Source organism: Bufo bufo, chromosome 6 (assembly GCF_905171765.1).
Source record: "Bufo bufo chromosome 6, aBufBuf1.1, whole genome shotgun sequence".
Lineage (NCBI taxonomy): Eukaryota > Metazoa > Chordata > Amphibia > Anura > Bufonidae > Bufo > Bufo bufo.
This window is the reverse complement of record NC_053394.1, coordinates 423,775,020-423,796,049: the sequence shown is the minus strand read 5'-3', so window position 1 is coordinate 423,796,049 and position 21,030 is coordinate 423,775,020. Positions and strand designations below refer to the sequence as shown.

At 42.1% G+C, this 21,030-nt stretch overlaps 1 protein-coding gene across 1 annotated transcript in view; it reads right to left on the bottom strand.

Annotated features, from left to right (window-relative positions):
- Positions 1-19,755, bottom strand: part of LOC121004006 (urotensin-2 receptor-like) — a 31,278-nt gene extending 11,523 nt beyond the window's left edge. Inside the window, exon 1 of the mRNA XM_040436025.1 lies at positions 18,543-19,755. Within this exon, the coding sequence (XP_040291959.1) occupies positions 18,605-19,690 (1,086 nt within the window). The 5' untranslated portion in view covers positions 19,691-19,755 and the 3' untranslated portion in view covers positions 18,543-18,604. The remainder of the gene's footprint in view (positions 1-18,542) is intronic.
- Between the last annotated feature and the right edge of the window lie 1,275 nt (positions 19,756-21,030).

Sequence of the window (21,030 nt, the reverse complement as noted above, 5' to 3'; positions counted from 1 at the left end):
ACTATATAGTGGTGTTATACAGGATGTGTATGGCAGTATTATCCTGGTACTATAGAGTGGTGTTATACAGGATGTGTATGGCAGTATTATCCTGGTACTATAGAGTGGTGTTATACAGAATGTGTATGGCAGTATTATCCTGGTACTATATAGTGGTGTTATACAGGATGTGTATGGCAGTATTATCCTAGCGCTATATAGTGATGTTATACAGGATGTGTATGGCAGTATTATCCTGGTACTATATAGTGGTGTTATACAGGATGTGTATGGCAGTATTATCCTAGCGCTATATAGTGGTGTTATACAGGATGTTAATGGCAGTATTATCCTAGCGCTATATAGTGGTGTTATACCGGATGTGTATGGCAGTATTATCCTAGCGCTATATAGTGATGTTATACAGGATGTGTATGGCAGTATTATCCTGGTACTATATAGTGGTGTTATACAGGATGTGTATGGCAGTATTATCCTAGCGCTATATAGTGGTGTTATACAGGATATGTATGGCAGTATTATCCTGGTACTATATAGTGGTGTTATACAGGATGTGTATGGCAGTATTATCCTGGTACTATATAGTGGTGTTATACAGGATGTGTATGGCAGTGTTATCATAGCGCTATATAGTGGTGTTATACAGGATATGTATGGCAGTATTATCCTGGTACTATATAGTGATGTTATACAGGATGTGTATGGCAGTATTATCCTGGTACTATATAGTGGTGTTATACAGGATGTGTATGGCAGTATTATCCTAGCGCTATATAGTGGTGTTATACAGGATGTGTATGGCAGTATTATCCTAGCGCTATATAGTGGTGTTATACAGGATGTGTATGGCAGTATTATCCTGGTACTATATAGTGGTGTTATACAGGATGTGTATGGCAGTGTTATCATAGCACTATATAGTGATGTTATACAGGATGTGTATGGCAGTATTATCCTGGTACTATAGAGTGGTGTTATACAGGATGTGTATGGCAGTATTATCCTAGCGCTATATAGTGGTGTTATACAGGATGTGTATGGCAGTATTATCCTGGTACTATAGAGTGGTGTTATACAGGATGTGTATGGCAGTATGATCCTAGCACTATATAGTGGTGTTATACAGGATGTGTATGGCAGTGTTATCCTAGAGCTATATAGTGGTGTTATACAGGATGTGTATGGCAGTATTATCCTAGCGCTATATAGTGGTGTTATACAAGATGTGTATGGCAGTATTATCCTAGCACTATATAGTGGTGTTATACAGGATGTGTATGGCAGTATTATCCTAGCACTATATAGTGGTGTTATACAGGATGTGTATGGCAGTATTATCCTGGTACTATATAGTGGTGTTATACAGGATGTGTATGGCAGTATTATCCTGGTACTATATAGTGGTGTTATACAGGATGTGTATGGCAGTGTTATCATAGCACTATATAGTGATGTTATACAGGATGTGTATGGCAGTATTATCCTGGTACTATATAGTGGTGTTATACAGGATGTGTATGGCAGTATTATCCTAGCGCTATATAGTGGTGTAATACAGGATGTGTATGGCAGTATTATCCTGGTACTATATAGTGGTGTTATACAGGATGTGTATGGCAGTGTTATCATAGCACTATATAGTGATGTTATACAGGATGTGTATGGCAGTATTATCCTGGTACTATAGAGTGGTGTTATACGAGATGTGTATGGCAGTATTATCCTGGTACTATAGAGTGGTGTTATACAGGATGTGTATGGCAGTATGATCCTAGCACTATATAGTGGTGTTATACAGGATGTGTATGGCAGTGTTATCCTAGAGCTATATAGTGGTGTTATACAGGATGTGTATGGCAGTATTATCCTGGTACTATATAGTGGTGTTATACAAGATGTGTATGGCAGTATTATCCTAGCACTATATAGTGGTGTTATACAGGATGTTAATGGCAGTATTATCCTAGCGCTATATAGTGGTGTTATACAGGATGTGTATGGCAGTATTATCCTGGTACTATAGAGTGGTGTTATACAGGATGTGCATGGCAGTATTATCCTGGTACTATATAGTGGTGTTATACAGGATGTGTATGGCAGTATTATCCTAGCGCTATATAGTGGTGTTATACAGGATGTGTATGGCAGTATTATCCTAGCGCTATATAGTGGTGTTATACAGGATGTGTATGGCAGTATTATCCTGGTACTATATAGTGGTGTTATACAGGATGTGTATGGCAGTGTTATCATAGCACTATATAGTGATGTTATACAGGATGTGTATGGCAGTATTATCCTGGTACTATAGAGTGGTGTTATACAGGATGTGTATGGCAGTATTATCCTAGCGCTATATAGTGGTGTTATACAGGATGTGTATGGCAGTATTATCCTGGTACTATAGAGTGGTGTTATACAGGATGTGTATGGCAGTATGATCCTAGCACTATATAGTGGTGTTATACAGGATGTGTATGGCAGTGTTATCCTAGAGCTATATAGTGGTGTTATACAGGATGTGTATGGCAGTATTATCCTAGCGCTATATAGTGGTGTTATACAAGATGTGTATGGCAGTATTATCCTAGCACTATATAGTGGTGTTATACAGGATGTGTATGGCAGTATTATCCTAGCACTATATAGTGGTGTTATACAGGATGTGTATGGCAGTATTATCCTGGTACTATATAGTGGTGTTATACAGGATGTGTATGGCAGTATTATCCTGGTACTATATAGTGGTGTTATACAGGATGTGTATGGCAGTGTTATCATAGCACTATATAGTGATGTTATACAGGATGTGTATGGCAGTATTTTCCTGGTACTATATAGTGGTGTTATACAGGATGTGTATGGCAGTATTATCCTAGCGCTATATAGTGGTGTAATACAGGATGTGTATGGCAGTATTATCCTGGTACTATATAGTGGTGTTATACAAGATGTGTATGGCAGTATTATCCTGGTACTATAGAGTGGTGTTATACAGGATGTGTATGGCAGTATGATCCTAGCACTATATAGTGGTGTTATACAGGATGTGTATGGCAGTGTTATCATAGCACTATATAGTGATGTTATACAGGATGTGTATGGCAGTATTATCCTAGCGCTATATAGTGGTGTTATACAGGATGTGTATGGCAGTGTTATCCTAGAGCTATATAGTGGTGTTATACAGGATGTGTATGGCAGTATTATCCTAGCGCTATATAGTGGTGTTATACAAGATGTGTATGGCAGTATTATCCTAGCACTATATAGTGGTGTTATACAGGATGTGTATGGCAGTATTATCCTAGCACTATATAGTGGTGTTATACAGGATGTGTATGGCAGTATTATCCTGGTACTATATAGTGGTGTTATACAGGATGTGTATGGCAGTATTATCCTGGTACTATAGAGTGGTGTTATACAGGATGTGTATGGCAGTATTATCCTAGCGCTATATAGTGGTGTTATACAGGATGTGTATGGCAGTATTATCCTGGTACTATAGAGTGGTGTTATACAGGATGTGTATGGCAGTATGATCCTAGCACTATATAGTGGTGTTATACAGGATGTGTATGGCAGTGTTATCATAGCACTATATAGTGATGTTATACAGGATGTGTATGGCAGTATTATCCTAGCGCTATATAGTGGTGTTATACAGGATGTGTATGGCAGTGTTATCCTAGAGCTATATAGTGGTGTTATACAGGATGTGTATGGCAGTATTATCCTAGCGCTATATAGTGGTGTTATACAAGATGTGTATGGCAGTATTATCCTAGCACTATATAGTGGTGTTATACAGGATGTGTATGGCAGTATTATCCTGGTACTATATAGTGGTGTTATACAGGATGTGTATGGCAGTGTTATCATAGCACTATATAGTGATGTTATACAGGATGTGTATGGCAGTATTATCCTGGTACTATAGAGTGGTGTTATACAGGATGTGTATGGCAGTATTATCCTAGCGCTATATAGTGGTGTTATACAGGATGTGTATGGCAGTATTATCCTGGTACTATAGAGTGGTGTTATACAGGATGTGTATGGCAGTATTATCCTGGTACTATAGAGTGGTGTTATACAGGATGTGTATGGCAGTATTATCCTGGTACTATATAGTGGTGTTATACAGGATGTGTATGGCAGTGTTATCATAGCACTATATAGTGATGTTATACAGGATGTGTATGGCAGTGTTATCCTAGAGCTATATAGTGGTGTTATACAGGATGTTAATGGCAGTATTATCCTAGAGCTATATAGTGGTGTTATACAGGATGTGTATGGCAGTATTATCCTGGTACTATATAGTGGTGTTATACAAGATGTGTATGGCAGTATTATCCTAGCACTATATAGTGGTGTTATACAGGATGTTAATGGCAGTATTATCCTAGCGCTATATAGTGGTGTTATACCGGATGTGTATGGCAGTATTATCCTAGCGCTATATAGTGGTGTTATACAGGATGTGTATGGCAGTGTTATCCTAGCACTATATAGTGGTGTTATACAGGATGTGTATGGCAGTGTTATCCTAGCACTATATAGTGGTGTTATACAGGATGTGTATGGCAGTATGATCTTAGCTCTATGGGGGAGATTTATCAAACTGGTTTAAAGGAGAACTGGCTTAGTTGCCCATAGCAACCAATCAGATTATTTTCCAAAGGAGCTATAAAAAAATGAAAGGTGGAATCTGATCGGTTGCTATGGGCAACTAAGCCTGTTTGATAAATCTCTCACTATATGTTTGTGCTATACAGGATGCATATGACAGACAGTATTATCCTAACACTATATGGTGGCTTTATACACAATGTGAATGCAGTTTTTTCTTAGTACTATATAGTGGTGTTATACAGGATGTATATGGTGGTATTATCTTAGCACTAAAAGGTGGTGTTATACAGGGTGCATATGGCAGTTTTATCTTAGCATTATATGGTTGTATTATACAGGATATTATGTGGCACAATTATCTTAGCAATATATGGTGGTGTCATATGGTAGCTTATTACTGGATGGGAATAGAGTATTTCCATAGCACTATATTGTGGTGTTATACAGGATGTGTATGGTAGTATTATCTTAGTACTATATAATGGTGTTATACAGGGTGTTAATGGGAGAATTATTTTAGCACTATATAATGGTGTTATACAGGATACAGTTGTGTTCAAAATTATTCAACCCCCACTGAAATTGAGTGTTTTGTCCAGTTTGACATTGATTTTGATCATTTCAGTCATCTTGTAAGTCAGACAAATATAACATAACATTTATAATGAAATAACCACAAATGTCTTTTCTGTGCTCACATCCTTATCAGTTTTATTCAACCCCCAAGTGACATTCAATCTTAGTACTTAGTACAACATCCTTTTCCAGTTATAACAGCTTTTAAACGTGAAGCATAGCTTGACACAAGTGTCTTGCAGCGATCTACGGGTATCTTCGCCCATTCTTCATGGGCAAAAGCCTCCAGTTCAGTCACATTCTTAGGCTTGCGCGCTGCAACTGCTTTCTTTAAGTCCCACCAGAGGTTCTCAATCGGATTTAAGTCTGGTGACTGCGATGGCCACTTCAAAATGTTCCAGCCTTTAATCTGCACCCATGCTCTAGTGGACTTGGAGGTATGCTTGGGATCATTGTCCTGTTGAAAGGTCCAACGTCTCCCAAGCCTCAGGTTTGTGACGGACTGCATCACATTTTCATCCAATATCTCCTGGTACTGAAGATAATTCATGGTACCTTGCACACGCTGAAGCTTCCCTGTACCTGTAGAAGCAAAACAGCCCCAAAGCATGATTGACCCCCCGCCATGCTTCACAGTAGGCAAGGTGTTCTTTTCTTCATAGGCCTTGTTCTTCCTCCTCCAAACATAGCGTTGATCCATGGGCCCAAACAGTTCTAATTTTGTTTCATCAGTCCACAGAACACTTTTGTGGTTTGTCCACATGACTTTTGGCATACTGCAGTCGACTCTTCTTATTCTTTGGAGACAGCAAGGGGGTGCGCCTGGGAGTACTGGCATGGAGGCCTTCATTACGCAGTGTGCCACTTATTGTCTGAGCTGAAACTTCAGTACCCACATCTGACAAATCTTTTTTCAGTTCCTCAGCAGTCACACGGGGACTTTTCTCCACTTTGCGCTTCAGGTAGCGCACAGCAGTCGAAGTCAGCATCTTCTTTCTGCCACGACCAGGTAGCATTTCAACAGTGCCCTTTGCCTTGAATTTGCGAATGATGCTTCCTATGGTGTCTCTTGGTATCTTCTTATAGCCATTGCCCTTCCTGTGAAGAGAAATCACCTCTTCTCTTGTCTTCCTGGACCATTCTCTTGACTTCACCATGTTTGTAAACACACCAGTAAATGTCTAGAAGGAGCTGAGTATCACAGTCCTTTTACATCTGCCTAATTGGTGCTTATTATGCTTGATTGCTGCTCCTTGACATCCACAGGTGTTTTCAATACCTGATCGAAAACACTTGAATGAACCTCTGTTCTTAAGAGTGGTAGTCTTTAAGGGGTTGAATAATTGTGTCAATGAAGAAATCACAAAAAAAACATTTAATACTGTATTACAAAAACAATTGATGTCATTTTAGTTGCATTTGGTTCTTTAAAAAGTCCTTGTAAGATTTCATTCTGAACACAATTACAAATGTACACTAAATTCCCTAAAACCCTTTACAGCATTGGGGGTTGAATAATTTTGAACACAACTGTATGTATGGCAGTATTATCCTGGTACTAAATAGTGGTGTTATACAGGATGTGTATGGCAGTATGATCTTAGCACTATATAGTGATGTTATACAGGATGTGTATGGCAGTATGATCCTAGCACTATATAGTGATGTTATACAGGATGTGTATGGCAGTATGATCATAGCACTATATAGTGATGTTATATAGGATGTGTATGGCAGTATGATCCTAGCACTATATAGTGGTGTTATACAGGATGTGTATGGCAGTATGATCTTAGCACTATATAGTGATGTTATATAGGATGTGTATGGCAGTATGATCCTAGCACTATATAGTGGTGTTATACAGGATGTGTATGGCAGTATGATCCTAGCACTATATAGTGGTGTTATACAGGATGTGTATGGCAGTATTATCTTAGCACTATATAGTGGTGTTATACAGGATGTGTATGGCAGTATTATCTTAGCACTATATAGTGGTGTTATACAGGATGTGTATGGCAGTATGATCTTAGCACTATATAGTGATGTTATATAGGTTGTGTATGGCAGTATGATCTTAGCACTATATAGTGATGTTATATAGGATGTGTATGGCAGTATGATCTTAGCACTATATAGTGATGTTATACAGGATGTGTATGGCAGTATGATCTTAGCACTATATAGTGATGTTATATAGGATGTGTATGGCAGTATGATCTTAGCACTATATAGTGGTGTTATACAGGATGTGTATGGCAGTATTATCCTAGCACTGTATAGTAGTGTTATACAGGATGTGTATGGCAGTATGATCCTAGCACTATATAGTGGTGTTATACAGGATGTGTATGGCAGTATTATCCTAGCACTATATAGTGGTGTTATATAGGATGTGTATGGCAGTATTATCCTAGCGCTATATAGTGATGTTATACAGGATGTGTATGGCAGTATTATCCTAGCGCTATATAGTGATGTTATACAGGATGTGTATGGCAGTGTTATCTTAGCGCTATATAGTGATGTTATACAGGATATGAATGGCAGTATTATCCTAGCGCTATATAGTGATGTTATACAGGATGTGTATGGCAGTATTATCCTAGCACTGTATAGTAGTGTTATACAGGATGTGTATGGCAGTATTATCCTAGCGCTATATAGTGATGTTATACAGTATGTGTATGGCAGTGTTATCTTAGCGCTATATAGTGATGTTATACAGGATATGAATGGCAGTATTATCCTAGCGCTATATAGTGGTGTTATACAGGATATGAATGGCAGTATGATCTTAGCACTATATAGTTATACAGGATATGTATGGCAGCACAGTGGCACAACTAGAACTGACTGGGCCCCTCAGCAAATTTTTGACTGGGACCCCCTTCCACAAGCAACCCCCTCCTCCCGTGCAACCCTCACTCCTGCGGCTAGTCAAGATAGCTCTGCCAGAGCAGGCCAGACAGCTGCACCATCCATTTCCTACACGTATATCCTGTATGTCATGTCACTATATACTGTCATTGTATAATACTGTTGAGGGGGGCCTGATAACAAAATCTTTCATTCTCCTTTCTGGGCAGGTCCCTTCTGAGTTTGGGCCCCGTAGCAGTCGCTTCCGCTATAGTCACGCTCCTGTAGCAGTATTATGTTAGCACTATATAGTGGTGTTATACAGGATGTATATGGCAGTATTATTACTACTATATGGCTGCATGATTTGGACTGTACATACAGTATTGTTAATTGACCAAGTGTCAGTTTTATTTCAGCATTGGGTAGTGGTATTATGCGGGCAGTATATGGCAGCATTATTTGGAGACTGTATGAAGGCACTATTTTCTTTACACAAAATCTCCCCACCTGAGTCAGTCCTCATAGCGCCAAATAATTTAACCCTTCGATGATGACTTCCAACCATGAGAAGCGCTCTTACTCTTACCCTACTCCAAATCAATTGACATGCTATTGCTAATGGTAGCTGCCATTTATGGGAAAGAGAAGGCAAACAATGGACGGCTTCATCAATAAGGATCTTAAAATAGCAGCGTCAGGGAAATGTAAAGGATAATTCCACTTTTGAAAAAAGTCACAAAAGTTTACAGTATAAATCTTTTCTTCTCCATTCCCATATAAAGCGACATTCAGAATTCTGCTGCTTTCCGGTTGCCAGAGAGTAATCCTTGCATCAGATCTGAACGAGGGTCACATGACTGGCGGTCTAGAACACCCCAGTCGGTTTCTAAGGGCAACCAATAGAATCCTGAATGTAGCTTTGGCTGTGAATGGAGAAAAACATGCATGGAATAACTCGGGATCTTTAAGGGATAAGTAAAGCTAAGTATTTACATAATGGCTCAGCATTCTTTATAGATTTATACTGGGAAAAGTCACAAGCGGAGTTCCCCTTTAAATGGACATTCCCTTTTGAGTAGATGAGCTTTGTTCACTGACTATTAAGTAATTCATTTTACAGAGCCGATCCCTTCATTACCATGATATAGTCATTCCTGCTTAGCTGTCTATTCCAGATAGCGGGTGTCTTGAAGTGTTTACACCGGAGAGCCGAGGAGATAATCGTGACGCTGTAAATTAATATTTCATAGTGAAGCAAGAACCACATTGGTATTTTCCTGGCAGCTTCTTAAAGAACGCCTCAAGGAGCTCCAGTGGTGAAACTTACAGCAAAATAGCCATTTTAGTCTATTGTTTGGGATCTGCTTAGAGTAGAGGCCACCATTTTGTGGGGGCGGAGCCAATAGTCTGGCAGCCTCTATCTATTGATTGCTTTTGTCTGGGATTCACCGATGATCTAGTTTTTACAGAACCTGACAAATACCCTTGTCCAACCTTACTGTAAAACATTAGCTAAAATGTACCGTAGTTCGTTTTGTATATCCCTTGAGAGTTCCTCTCAGATGCTCCGCCCCTGAGAAAACATGCTAATGAGCTGGATTTTCTGATACAAACCCCTGCGTAAGCATTGAGTTAAATGATACAATTCTGGCTGCTTGTAGCCACCACTAGGGGGAGCATAGGAGCTTAGTGCATACTGTTTTTTACTAAGCAGTAAGCTCTTATGCTCCCTCTAGTGGTGGCTGAAAGAATGACTATAACTGACTCAATGCCAAATCATTCGCTGTGATTGCTTTAAAATGTTATTATAGTATTAAATTCCACACTTTAATAGCATTGTGTTGCTCAGTGGGAATGTATCACTCGTCCATTGTGAACAATCGCCATGTTTAGGTAATGGACCAGTGCATAAAACCACAGATACCACACTGTGCCAACAATCAACTCAGCTCTACTACATCTGTAGAATACATTTAAAATGGGATTTTTTTTTTCCCCAGCTCGACTGTTATTGTAGCAACTCGAGTCCTAAGGACGCGCCCAGTGGTCTGAAATTGTGACCATAACAAAATAATTATCTTGATGAATGTATTTTTATGGGGTAATTATAGCTCTTGTGTAATTGCGGTTGCACAGAGGCACAGTTAGTGGCAACCTCAGCATGGCATCTACACTGCGTCATTATATTGGATATCTCCGGGCACCCGCAGGCCTTCTGTAAAGGTCTCCATTTTATTTTCATGGTTATTGCATTATCTTTTTATTGTTTAGGCTGCATCCCATTATTTAAAGGGACGGTACATTATTTAAAGGAACAGCACATTTTGAATAAAGTTACTTTTCCCCGCAATATTATGCATCATTTTTGAGTTATCTTGAGCAAGAGATGCCCATCTTCACTTTTTTTTTTTCTTCGATGTGTTTGCATGAGTATCAGTCTTTACTGTACTTCTGGAATTGTATTCATAACTCAGGAATGTCAGGATAAACATTGCTAGAGACCCCACCCACACAGTGCTCCTTACTGACAATGATCTAAACTGTATACACGTCTTTACTGTTGCATCTCGTCATTGCCTGCTCCAATACCAAACACGATCTCGACTGTGAGCTAATTAACGATAGCGCATCTAATTAGATTTTACAGCGCTTTGAAAAGTGACAACACATTCAAACTAATAGGGAAAGATAGTCGGGAAAGTCATTTCAGCAAGCAAATTATATGTGACTGCAATGTACAGGCTGGTGGGAGGCAATTCATTGAAAGGCTTCGGAGGTTGTGCTCGTTTTTATCATTGCAGCTGGAAGACTTGATCATAAAGATGCTCACCAGCCATAACTCCTCTTGTAAAATCCATATCCCCAGCAATGGAAATTAACTACACCCCAAGCATAAAAAAATAGTACAAGTTTCCCCATAACAATTTATAGGGTCAATGCTTCAGAGTCAGATGCCCCATGAATGCTACAGCAATGTTGTCATAGGTGCCTCATCTTCAAATGCCAACCTTGGACTTCATTTACCCCATATATGCCTCTATAATGCCTCACCAAGGGATTCAGTGCCTGATGCTCCATAAATGCATCAGTTTTAGATGCCACCATAATTACTTCAGCTTCAACTTCCCCCATAAGCTTCAAGTGTTCTACTGGAAATGCTTCTATAAGCGTCCCAGTCTCTGGTGCCTCCTTCATCTGGTGATCTAATGATCAGCCACTGGTTTCAAATTGGTCAATGGGGTCCATGTCTGCTCACATGGAGTGGTTTAGCAGCATTCTTCTCCAAGGATCTAGCATCCATATTTGATGGTTTATTGGTCATTCTTGGAGATCCAGCAGTCATCCATGGTGAACGACTGGCTTGTCCTTCATCTGGTGATCTATTGGTTAGTTCCTGTTGACAGACTGATTCTTCCTTTCTGATTATGTGTCTATATCTGATGGTTTATTTGTTAACCTTGGTGATCCAGCAGTCATCCATGGTGATCGAGTGGCTTGTCCCTCATCAGGGATCTATTGCTTAGTCCCTGTTGACAGACTGGTTCTTCCTCCTTGATCGTGTGTCTGATGATTTGTTATTCTTGGTAATCCAGCAGTCATCCATGGTGATAAAGTGCTTTGTCCCTCATCCGTTTCATAGTCCCTGTTGATTAATTGGTCAGCATGGTCCATATCTGATCATAAAAATGGTTTACTGTCACCCATGTCTAGTGGTTTATTGATCATTCCTGGTGATCCAGCAAACATTCATGGTGATCGAATGGTTTCTCTCTCGTTTAGTGATCCATTGCTTAGTCTCTGTTGAACTGGTCAGCCAGGTCCATATCTGATCGTAAAAACTGTTTGGTTCCATTATTGTTTGGGAGTTTATTGGTGATCCGAGATAATCGACTGGTTTGTCCTTCATATAGCTGATCCAGCACTTAAAGGGGTATTCTCATCTCAGAGAATGGGGGCATATTGCTAGGATATGGCCCCACTGTATGATAGGTGCAGGTCCCACCTCTGGCACCAACACCTATCTCGTAAACTGAAAGAGGGCGCACTGCGCATGTGCGGCCATCCTCCATTCACTTCTATGGGGCCGTTGAAATATGGTCATGGTCCATATTTGCTCCTACAAGGGATTTATTGTCCTTTCCTCAAAAATCTGCCAGTTTAATACAGGCTTTACATGTTGACAAACTGGTCCTTCTCTGATGATCACATGTCTATATCTGGTCATCCCTGGTGGTCATCCCTGGCAGTCAACCATAGTGATCGAAATCCCTCATCTGGAGAGCTAATGCTCAGTCCCTCTTAAAAAATTGGTCAACAAGGTCCATATTTGATCCTACAAGGGATTTATTCTCCTTTCCTCATCTCATATTATCCATGTCTCGTGATTTATTGATCATCCCTGGGTGTCCAGCAGTCATCCATGGTGATCTAGTGGTTCATCCCACATCTGGTGATATATTGCTTCAGCCTGAATGACAAATTGGTCAGCAGGGTCCTTTTGATGATATTGAAGGTGGCTCAGTATCTTTAGTTTATTGGTCAATCATGGTGATCAATGGTCAGTTGTCCCTCCTCTGGTCATCCGGTGGTTCAGGGGTCACCTATCATGTGCAGTCCCAGGAGAGGGATATCTCAGCCACTGTCACCCGACAGCTGCTCCTTCCTCCTTACTTTGAGGTAACTGGAAGACATCTTGACATTTTGTGTCCTAATTCCTCTAAGTTATAAAACTTGCCATATTCAGGCGCTGCTGGAAGGTGATAATGGAGGTGCATTAGTCCTCACACCCTCTCCGGTCTGATGTTTTTGCTATTTATAGATTTCCAACTCAACCATTCATCTTCCTTTACTCCATCTGATTTAGATTGCCCATTGTCAGAGGTGAATCTGGGTGGAGATGCCCTTCAAGAGAATTAAGGCTTCAGTCTCCGATGAGAAAAGTAGTCTCCCTTGATATTGGCACATTTTATATTGGGTCGGTGGCCCTTTAAAACTGTATGACTGTCAGCTCTTGTCTGTCACAGTCTCTGACACTAAGGCCTATTGCACACGACCGTATGGCTTTTTCAATGTTTTGCGGTCCGTTTTTCACGGATCCGTTGTTCCGTTTTTTGTTTCCGTTTTTGTTCAGTTTTTCCGTTCCGTTTTTCCGTATGGCATATACAGTATACAGTAATTACATAGATAAAATTGGGCTGGGCATCACATTTTCAATAGATGGTTCAGCAAAAAACGGAACGGAAACGGAAGACATACGGATGCATTTCCGTATGTGTTCCGTTTTTTTTGCGGACCCATTGACTTGGATGGAGCCACGGAACGTGATTTGCGGGCAATAATAGGACATGTTCTATGTTAAAACGGAACGGAAAAACGGAAATACGGAAACGGAATGCATACGGAGTACATTCCGTTTTTTTTGCGGAACCATTAAAATGAATGGTTCCGTATACGGACCGTATACGGAACGCAAAAAACGGCCAGTAAACGGGAAAAAAAAACGGCCGTGTGCAGGAGGCCTAAGGCCCCTTGCAGACGAGCGTGAGCGGATTAGGTCTGGATGCGTTGCGGATGCGTTCAGTGAAAAATGCGCGATTTCGCAAGCAAGTTCATTCAGTTTTGTATGTGATCGCGTTCAGTTGTTAAATTTTTATCGTGCGGGTGCAATGCGATTTAATGCTTTTTGCACGCGCGTGATAAAAAACGGAAGTTTTACAAACAACATCTCTTAGCAACCATCCGTGAAAAACGCATCGCATCCGCACTTGCTTGCATTTTCACGCAGCCCCGTTCACTTCTATGGGGCCAGCGTTGCGTGAAAAACGCACACAATATAGAGCATGCTGCGCACAAGTGATGCGCGAAAAAACAACGCTCATGTACGCAGACCCATCGAAATGAAGGGGTCCGGATTCAGTGCGGGCGCAATGCGGTCACATCACGCATTGCGCCCGCGTCGAATACTCGCTCGTCGGCAAGGGGCCTAAGAAGTCTACATTTCCTCTCACTACACAAGGATTAAAAAGTTGAAGAGGCGTAAAATCCTATTAGATATTATATCGATCTGAAGGAGGACAGCAAGGAGATGACTATGCTACCGAAAATCCTCTCATCTGAGACCCCCCGCGCTCCATCTACCAGGTAATTTCCCATTACTCTGGTTTGCTGCCTCCTAGCTTACCAGGATTTCGGGACCATTAGTGGGCCCCCCTTCTTCTATACCCTGGAGCCCTATAGGGGTCAGAGTCATCTACCTTCTCCTCTGATTAAAGTGCTGGAGATGTCTCCTGCATTATATGTGTATTGTTGCCTGCAGTAAATGACGGCTGATCCCAGCTGTACAGTATTTATAGAGCGGATATATATAAACCTGATGTCGCTTGCTTAATTGATCCACCTCAGCAGACATGTTTAGAATAGTAACACTGACGGCTGCACGGACGAAGAATGAAATACACAGCAAGAGAATTGTGTGTCCCCCCCTTCCCCATCCCAACTTCTCCACCCCCTACAGCTTAAAGGGGTTCTCCACTCCTGTGGAAATAAGGTTGAATCATTATTTAGTGAACACTCCTATAACTTTTTAATATACTGTGTGCGTCAGTTCTTCACCACTTTCAAGATCTCCGCTTGCTATCCCTGAATGCAAGTATTCACAGGCCTAAACCCTCTACACTCCTCACAGCTGAAGATTCGTTACAGTCATTGCCAGTCTAGACAATCCACATATTTTAAGTAAAACAGCACAGATCTTTTTTTCCTGTCCTGGTGGTTTGTTACTATGTATCAGCTCAGGAAAAAATTTATTTAAGTGTTTTTATGTTTTTATTCTCAACTGTGAGACGTATTAGGACAGGTTTTCAGTCTCTGGATGCAAATGGGCTTTTCCCATTCACTGACAGCAAGCAGAGATCTGGAAAATGTTGAGGAACTGAAACAGAAAAGTATATTAGAAAGTTGCAAAACTTAGAAGCAACTCTCACCCCAGTGTCTAGAGACAGGAATGACAGGAGGGTATGCTGCCAAGTGCCCCATTTACAGTGCCAGCCACAGTGCCCCCATAATAGGGCAGCCTATAGTGCCTACGTACCAGGCTCAGCCTCCCCATAACAGTCTATGCTCATATAACATCACATAACATATCAGTGCCAACCACAGGCAGTGCCCATATAATGGTGCCAGCCGTAGGCTATAATACACATGTAATGCCCCCATACCAGTTCCAACCACAGACAGAGCCCATGTAATGGTGCCAGCTGTAGGCTATAATACACAAGTAATGTCTCCATACCAGTGCCAACCATAGACAGTGCCCATGTAATGGTGCCAGCCATAGGCTATAATACACATATAATGTCCCCATACCAGTGCCAACCATAGACAGTGCCCATGTAATGGTGCCAGCCGTAGGCTATAATACACATGTAATGCCCCCATATCAGTGCCAGACACAGACAGTGCCCATATAATGGTGCCACTTGTCTGTGCCTATAAATCTGCTCAGACAAGTGGACAGAGCACTGGAATCTAAAGTGCCCTAAGTAGATTGGTGGGATACCCAGGATCACAAGAGCTGCTGCTTCACTTGCTATGCTGGTATGGGGCACCCGCAAGCCATAGTACCCCTTTAAATGAAATAGCATCCCTTTTTTAGTGGCCTTCACAATTTCTGTTTGGTTTCATAAGGAGTTATAGTGTCTACTGGTTCCTGAATACAATGCCAGAAATACAGTGGAGACTGACACCCGCACAGGCAGGTCAGTAGGAGAGATATATATGCCATTCAGCTCAGTCACATCCCCTGAGGCCTTTGAATGCCCAAGTCACAGTGAAATACAGTAATTACTGTACAGGTAGTAGCATTGAGCAGATCCACTGGCTGTGGAAGGGTTAAGCAGGCAGGTACACGGTGCGGAGGAGGCTTGGTCTTGGCAAGGATGTTCATTATGTCAATGAAAGAGGTCTGGAAACCGTAAAGCAAAGAGCAGAGATAGATGGGAAGGAGATAGATACCGTAGATAGATGTTCTTCACTTTCTGTTTTTCTCCACATTTATCTGAAGAATGTCAGAGGCTTACGTGAAGGATGGCTTAAACCTTGCTTGGTCCTGATTGTAGGCAGAACTATTGCAGGAGGCTTCTGCTGCGGGAAGCTGCCTCTCAGACCAAGGTCAAACAAGCCTATGCCTCTCATCTTTCTCTAACCTACTCTTCACCTAGCTGTATCCCTGAAGGGTAATGAAGATGAGATAATACCTCCTGCAAAGTATTCTTTGGCCTTTACATTTGAAACAAAACATGAGAATTTTTCTTGGCCAATTTTAAGCCATGTTCTAGTGAAGAACTTCAAGAGGTAGCAGGGACCAGATGGTGGGTGGGTTTCATGAAGCAGAGGAAATTTATAGAAACCGGTAGAAGGAGGTGTTATATGGAATGTGTTGGTAAGCTATAGAGAAACTTTCTTGAGGCAATCACCTATGGAAATATGGTCTTCAGGAGGGGTGGTCCTCTTATAGAAGATGGCCATTGTGCATAGGATCTTCTCAAATGAGGCAGCCCTAAATGTCTCAATATCACCTGTGACCTCAAAAATGGGTCTGACCTCATTTCTTACCTATCGAGGATGTTCCTTATCAGTTACAAAATTAGAAAAAGACCCATCTTAGGTTCCATGTCTGGTCTTCCATGAAAAATCCCCTTAGTTTAGTGGACCTAAGGCCTCATGCACACGGCCGTTGTTTGGGTCCGCATCTGAGCCGCTGTTTTGGCAGCTCGGATGCGGACCCATTCACTTCAATGGGGCCGCAAAAGATGCGGACAGCAAAAAAAATAGAACATGTCCTATTCTTGTCCGTTTTGCAGACAAGAATAGGCATTTCTACAATGGGCCGCCCGTTCCAAAAAACGGAACGGTCGTGTGCATGAGGCCTAAGGCTGATGTTCCATCATGACCATACTGGCTGGGCAAGAGGAGGCCCGGAAAATTTGGACTGGCGTTAGAGAACTTCATTGGTCTACACCAGTGTCCTGACCTCAGTACCATTCAACCCCTAACCAAGGCCCAAGACCAACAACAACGCCTAACCTCTTTTGGCCCAATGGACATAGAAATCCTTCCGAGAAGAGTGGAAGCTGTTTTGGTAGAATGGGTACATGGATGTGATGTTGAGTTAGAATATGTTTGCCCATGTGGTGGTATGAGAAGCTGCCATCTGTGGTGGGATCCATAAGTAATCCACTTGTTCTTAAGATGAGTTCAGTTTACTTTGGAACCACTACCGATATCCTCGCTGCTTTAACACTCCTGCCTGACGCTGATTTCACTGAAGTCAAAGACTTTTCCCTAGAAGCACCATGTTAATGTTTTTTGAGTTACCTAATGTACATCATGGCCTACAGCAGCAGGGATGTTCTTTATGCCACGGTTATGTGTGAGCTTTATAAAGCTGTATGGCACAATTACTGTATGTAAGCTTTGTATGGCACTATTATTACAACACTTTTTGGGAATATTACTGTAGATAGGTCCCTTATGATGGTATTATATATATGTATATAGATTTATTTGTCGCCTTCCAAAACAATGGTATGCCCCCCCCCCCCCCCCAAAAAAAATACAAATAATAATAACATTTGCCCTTTGGCCGTAGGTGAAAAAGTCGCTCATGTTAGCATTATGTTCAGCTATTTTTATATCCCAGCTCACACACTGTATTGATTTCATGTCTGGGAATAAAAGTGGAGTTCCCCTATAAGTTTCAATCTCCACCATTAACACTATTATGGAATTGTATTATGAGTGATTCCCTCATATACATTTATTATGGCCCTTAGGGCATAGGGGTGAAACTAGCCTTTCTGCTGCCTGAGGCGAAAGCCTCACCTGGCCTCATTGATGGTGCACCCCTGTTAGGGCAGGTGGTGACACTTTAGTGGTCTGGTGCCAGGAAGAGCAGTCATAGGGAATTTTGATTTCACCACCGCTGCTCTTGGATTGCTTCTCCTTGTTAAAGGGATCACTTGGCCTTGATCGATGTTTATTATTAAAGCTGCTTACAATACAATTCTATAATGTGGTAGGAAAATGTGGAGCTTCACTTCAAGGGTCAAGAGGGATGAGCCTAGTATTGGGAAACCAATGTCTACGAACCTGCTATAACCAGAGCCCTGGTTAAGGACTGTATATGAGGGTGACTGACTATTGTAAGCTCTTAAAGGGACAGTAACCAATAAATATGCTGATTGCTGCATCGACTGCAAAAATCCTGGCTTAGATTCCTAAGTCTGCAGTAGCCTCCATGTCTATGGCAATGTAAGGGTTACACACAAATCACACAACCGGCCGAGTATCTCTCATGTTTATTGCAGAGCAGTGCAGTGATAACAGCAGGATACATTGCTATGAGCAAGGAGCAAGCGCTGGAGGGGTTAAATTATCTTGGCCGCCTTGCTGTCACTTACCAGAGTCAGAGGTCCCCCTGCAGTGAACCTGCAGCCAGTGCTGAACCTGAGACAAGCGCCTATCACTTGATGTCCCTGACACATGTCATGCCGATAGACTCTGAAACATAGTCGTACTGGTTGCTGGAGGACATTGAACGACCCCATGAAGAACACTGCAGGTTAGAGCCTCTCTTCTTGAAGGAGGAGGTGAACCTGTAGAACTTCTTGTGCCTGTTTTTCAGGTATTCCCTGTAGTTCTTGGTGAGCAGGGTGTACAGGAAAGGGTTAATGCAGCTGTTGCTGTAGGTCAAGCAGGTGACCAGGTAGTTAATGCACTTTTGGGTTTGAGAGGAGAGCGGAGGGGACATGTCGTAAAGTCGTATTAGCTGCCAGATCCAGAAAGGCAAGAAGCAAGCCCAGAAGACGAGGACAATGCTGAAGATCATAATTAGCACCTTCTGTTTTGGTGACCTCTTGTTCTCTTTCTTATTGATGGGGTTCCTCTGGGATTCAAGATAAGTCCTGGCCAACCTGGTGTATAGGTACCCAATGATCATGCCCGGTGCCATGATGCTCGTGCTGAAGAGTACCGTCAAGTAAGTTCTGTAGGCATCCTCACTCCAAGTTGGGGCGCACATTCTTTTCACCCCTTTCCCTTCCACTTCTTTTAGGGTCATCATGATCATCATTGGCAAGGTGAGAAGAAGAGACAGCAGCCACACGGCAATGGCCATGGACTTTCGGTAGCCCTTGGACCTTCTGACCGTGTCCAGAGGTTTGGTGACGGCCATGTACCTTTCGGTACACATGACGGTAAGGGTGAATATGCTGGCGTGCATGGTGAAGAGGTCCAAACTGAGCAATATCCGGCACCCTATGTCCCCAAAGTACCAGTCTTTGACAAAAGAGGTGCAGACGATGAACGGGATGCTGGAGAGGTAAAGGAGGTCAGCCAGGGCCAGGTTAATAATGGAGATGTACATAGATGCAGCATATCTCATGGAGTGACACATGACCACCAAGGTGTACACATTCCCCACCATTCCAGCCACATACATCAGAGACAGGATGGTGCCAAACGTTGCCGTGATAATTAATTCCTCCGTGCTGTAGCCCCGAAGGTCCAGGTTGGAAAAGTTCCCCGGGCCGGAGGAGTTGTGCTCCATTTGAGTGTCGGTGCAGCCGGCCCGGGGAAGGGACCGTCTTGTGGAGAAGACTGAGGCTTCTTAACAGCTAGAAACTGCAAAGGCGAGAGAGAGAGAGATGACGGGAGGGAGGGGGAGGCGGGAGGTGGTGACGACAGCACTGCTCTCCCTCACTATCTTCTCCATCCTTCTCTATCTCCTTACTTTACGGATCCCCTGTTCCTTCCTTTGTGTCTGGCTCTTGTTCAGCTCTGGATCCATCATGTTTCCCTTGTGTCAGGTTTTCCATCACCCGTCTGCTTCTTTGTATTCTTCTCCAATTGCACTTGTCTCGTTCTTCTCCTCTTTTGTCTTCCACTTGCTTTTTGTAACTTTTTGAGATGCCACCTTTCTACCCCTATTTTTCACCCGTTTCCCTTTTACTCTTCACAGCCAGCAATGAGTATTGTTTGCTGATGGAAACTTTTTGGAATGCAGATGTAGCAGGCCTGAGTTTGCTGCTACCTGAGAGGAGCCCCAAGGTCCCTCTGTTACATAAGAAAGCACCAATATTGTTCCATGGCAGAGGTTTTGCACTGGAGCCCAGGGGCTGATACGTCTGCCTTTAGGGAACTGTTCAAGAGCATCTGTCAGCAGTAGCAACCCTATGGTCATCAGTAGTCATCTGCACTTCTGGGGAAGCAGAGACGGATGCGCTGTGCATGCGCCAATAGCGGGTGCAAGATTACAGGGCCAGAGGAGATAGCTGGCCAGATGGGAGAATGGTTGTAAGTGAGGGAGATAGAGCTCTGGTGCTCTGATGGGCTCAGGCCTGTCCCTCATTGATCTGAAGACCTAATTAACATATTAATAAAATGCTAATTAATAACATGATACAGGCTTTGTTTTACTTATCAGTATCAACCCTACCACACAGTGTGTATGGTTTAATAGGGTTGATCCTGCGAGCAGGTGCTCTTTAAAGATGTAGCCACAAGTAACAAACTCACCTGTGCTACAGCGTAACATTCCTTGAATTTACTCTGTATCCCAATAGTCCTGAATTTACAGGGACTGTCCCTAATTTTCAGATACAATCCTGGCAAATTTAGGCTGCCTCTAGATAAATGGGAGGTACTTATGTAAGCCCAGCCCATGAGCAGCCGCTTTTGGTGGATTTGGGGGATTCCCAGGGGTGGGGCTTAAATGCTCAAAATGTATCAATAAGAACATTGTTAAGTATACAATACATAGATTTTTTTTAGTCCATTAACTCTTTATTATATTCTAAAAAATCTTTATGGTAATCCAGAGAGGGAAGCCCTTCCAGGATGACCCCTTCCCCATAGTAATGGGTAGAGAACCAGCAAGGCAACATGTCT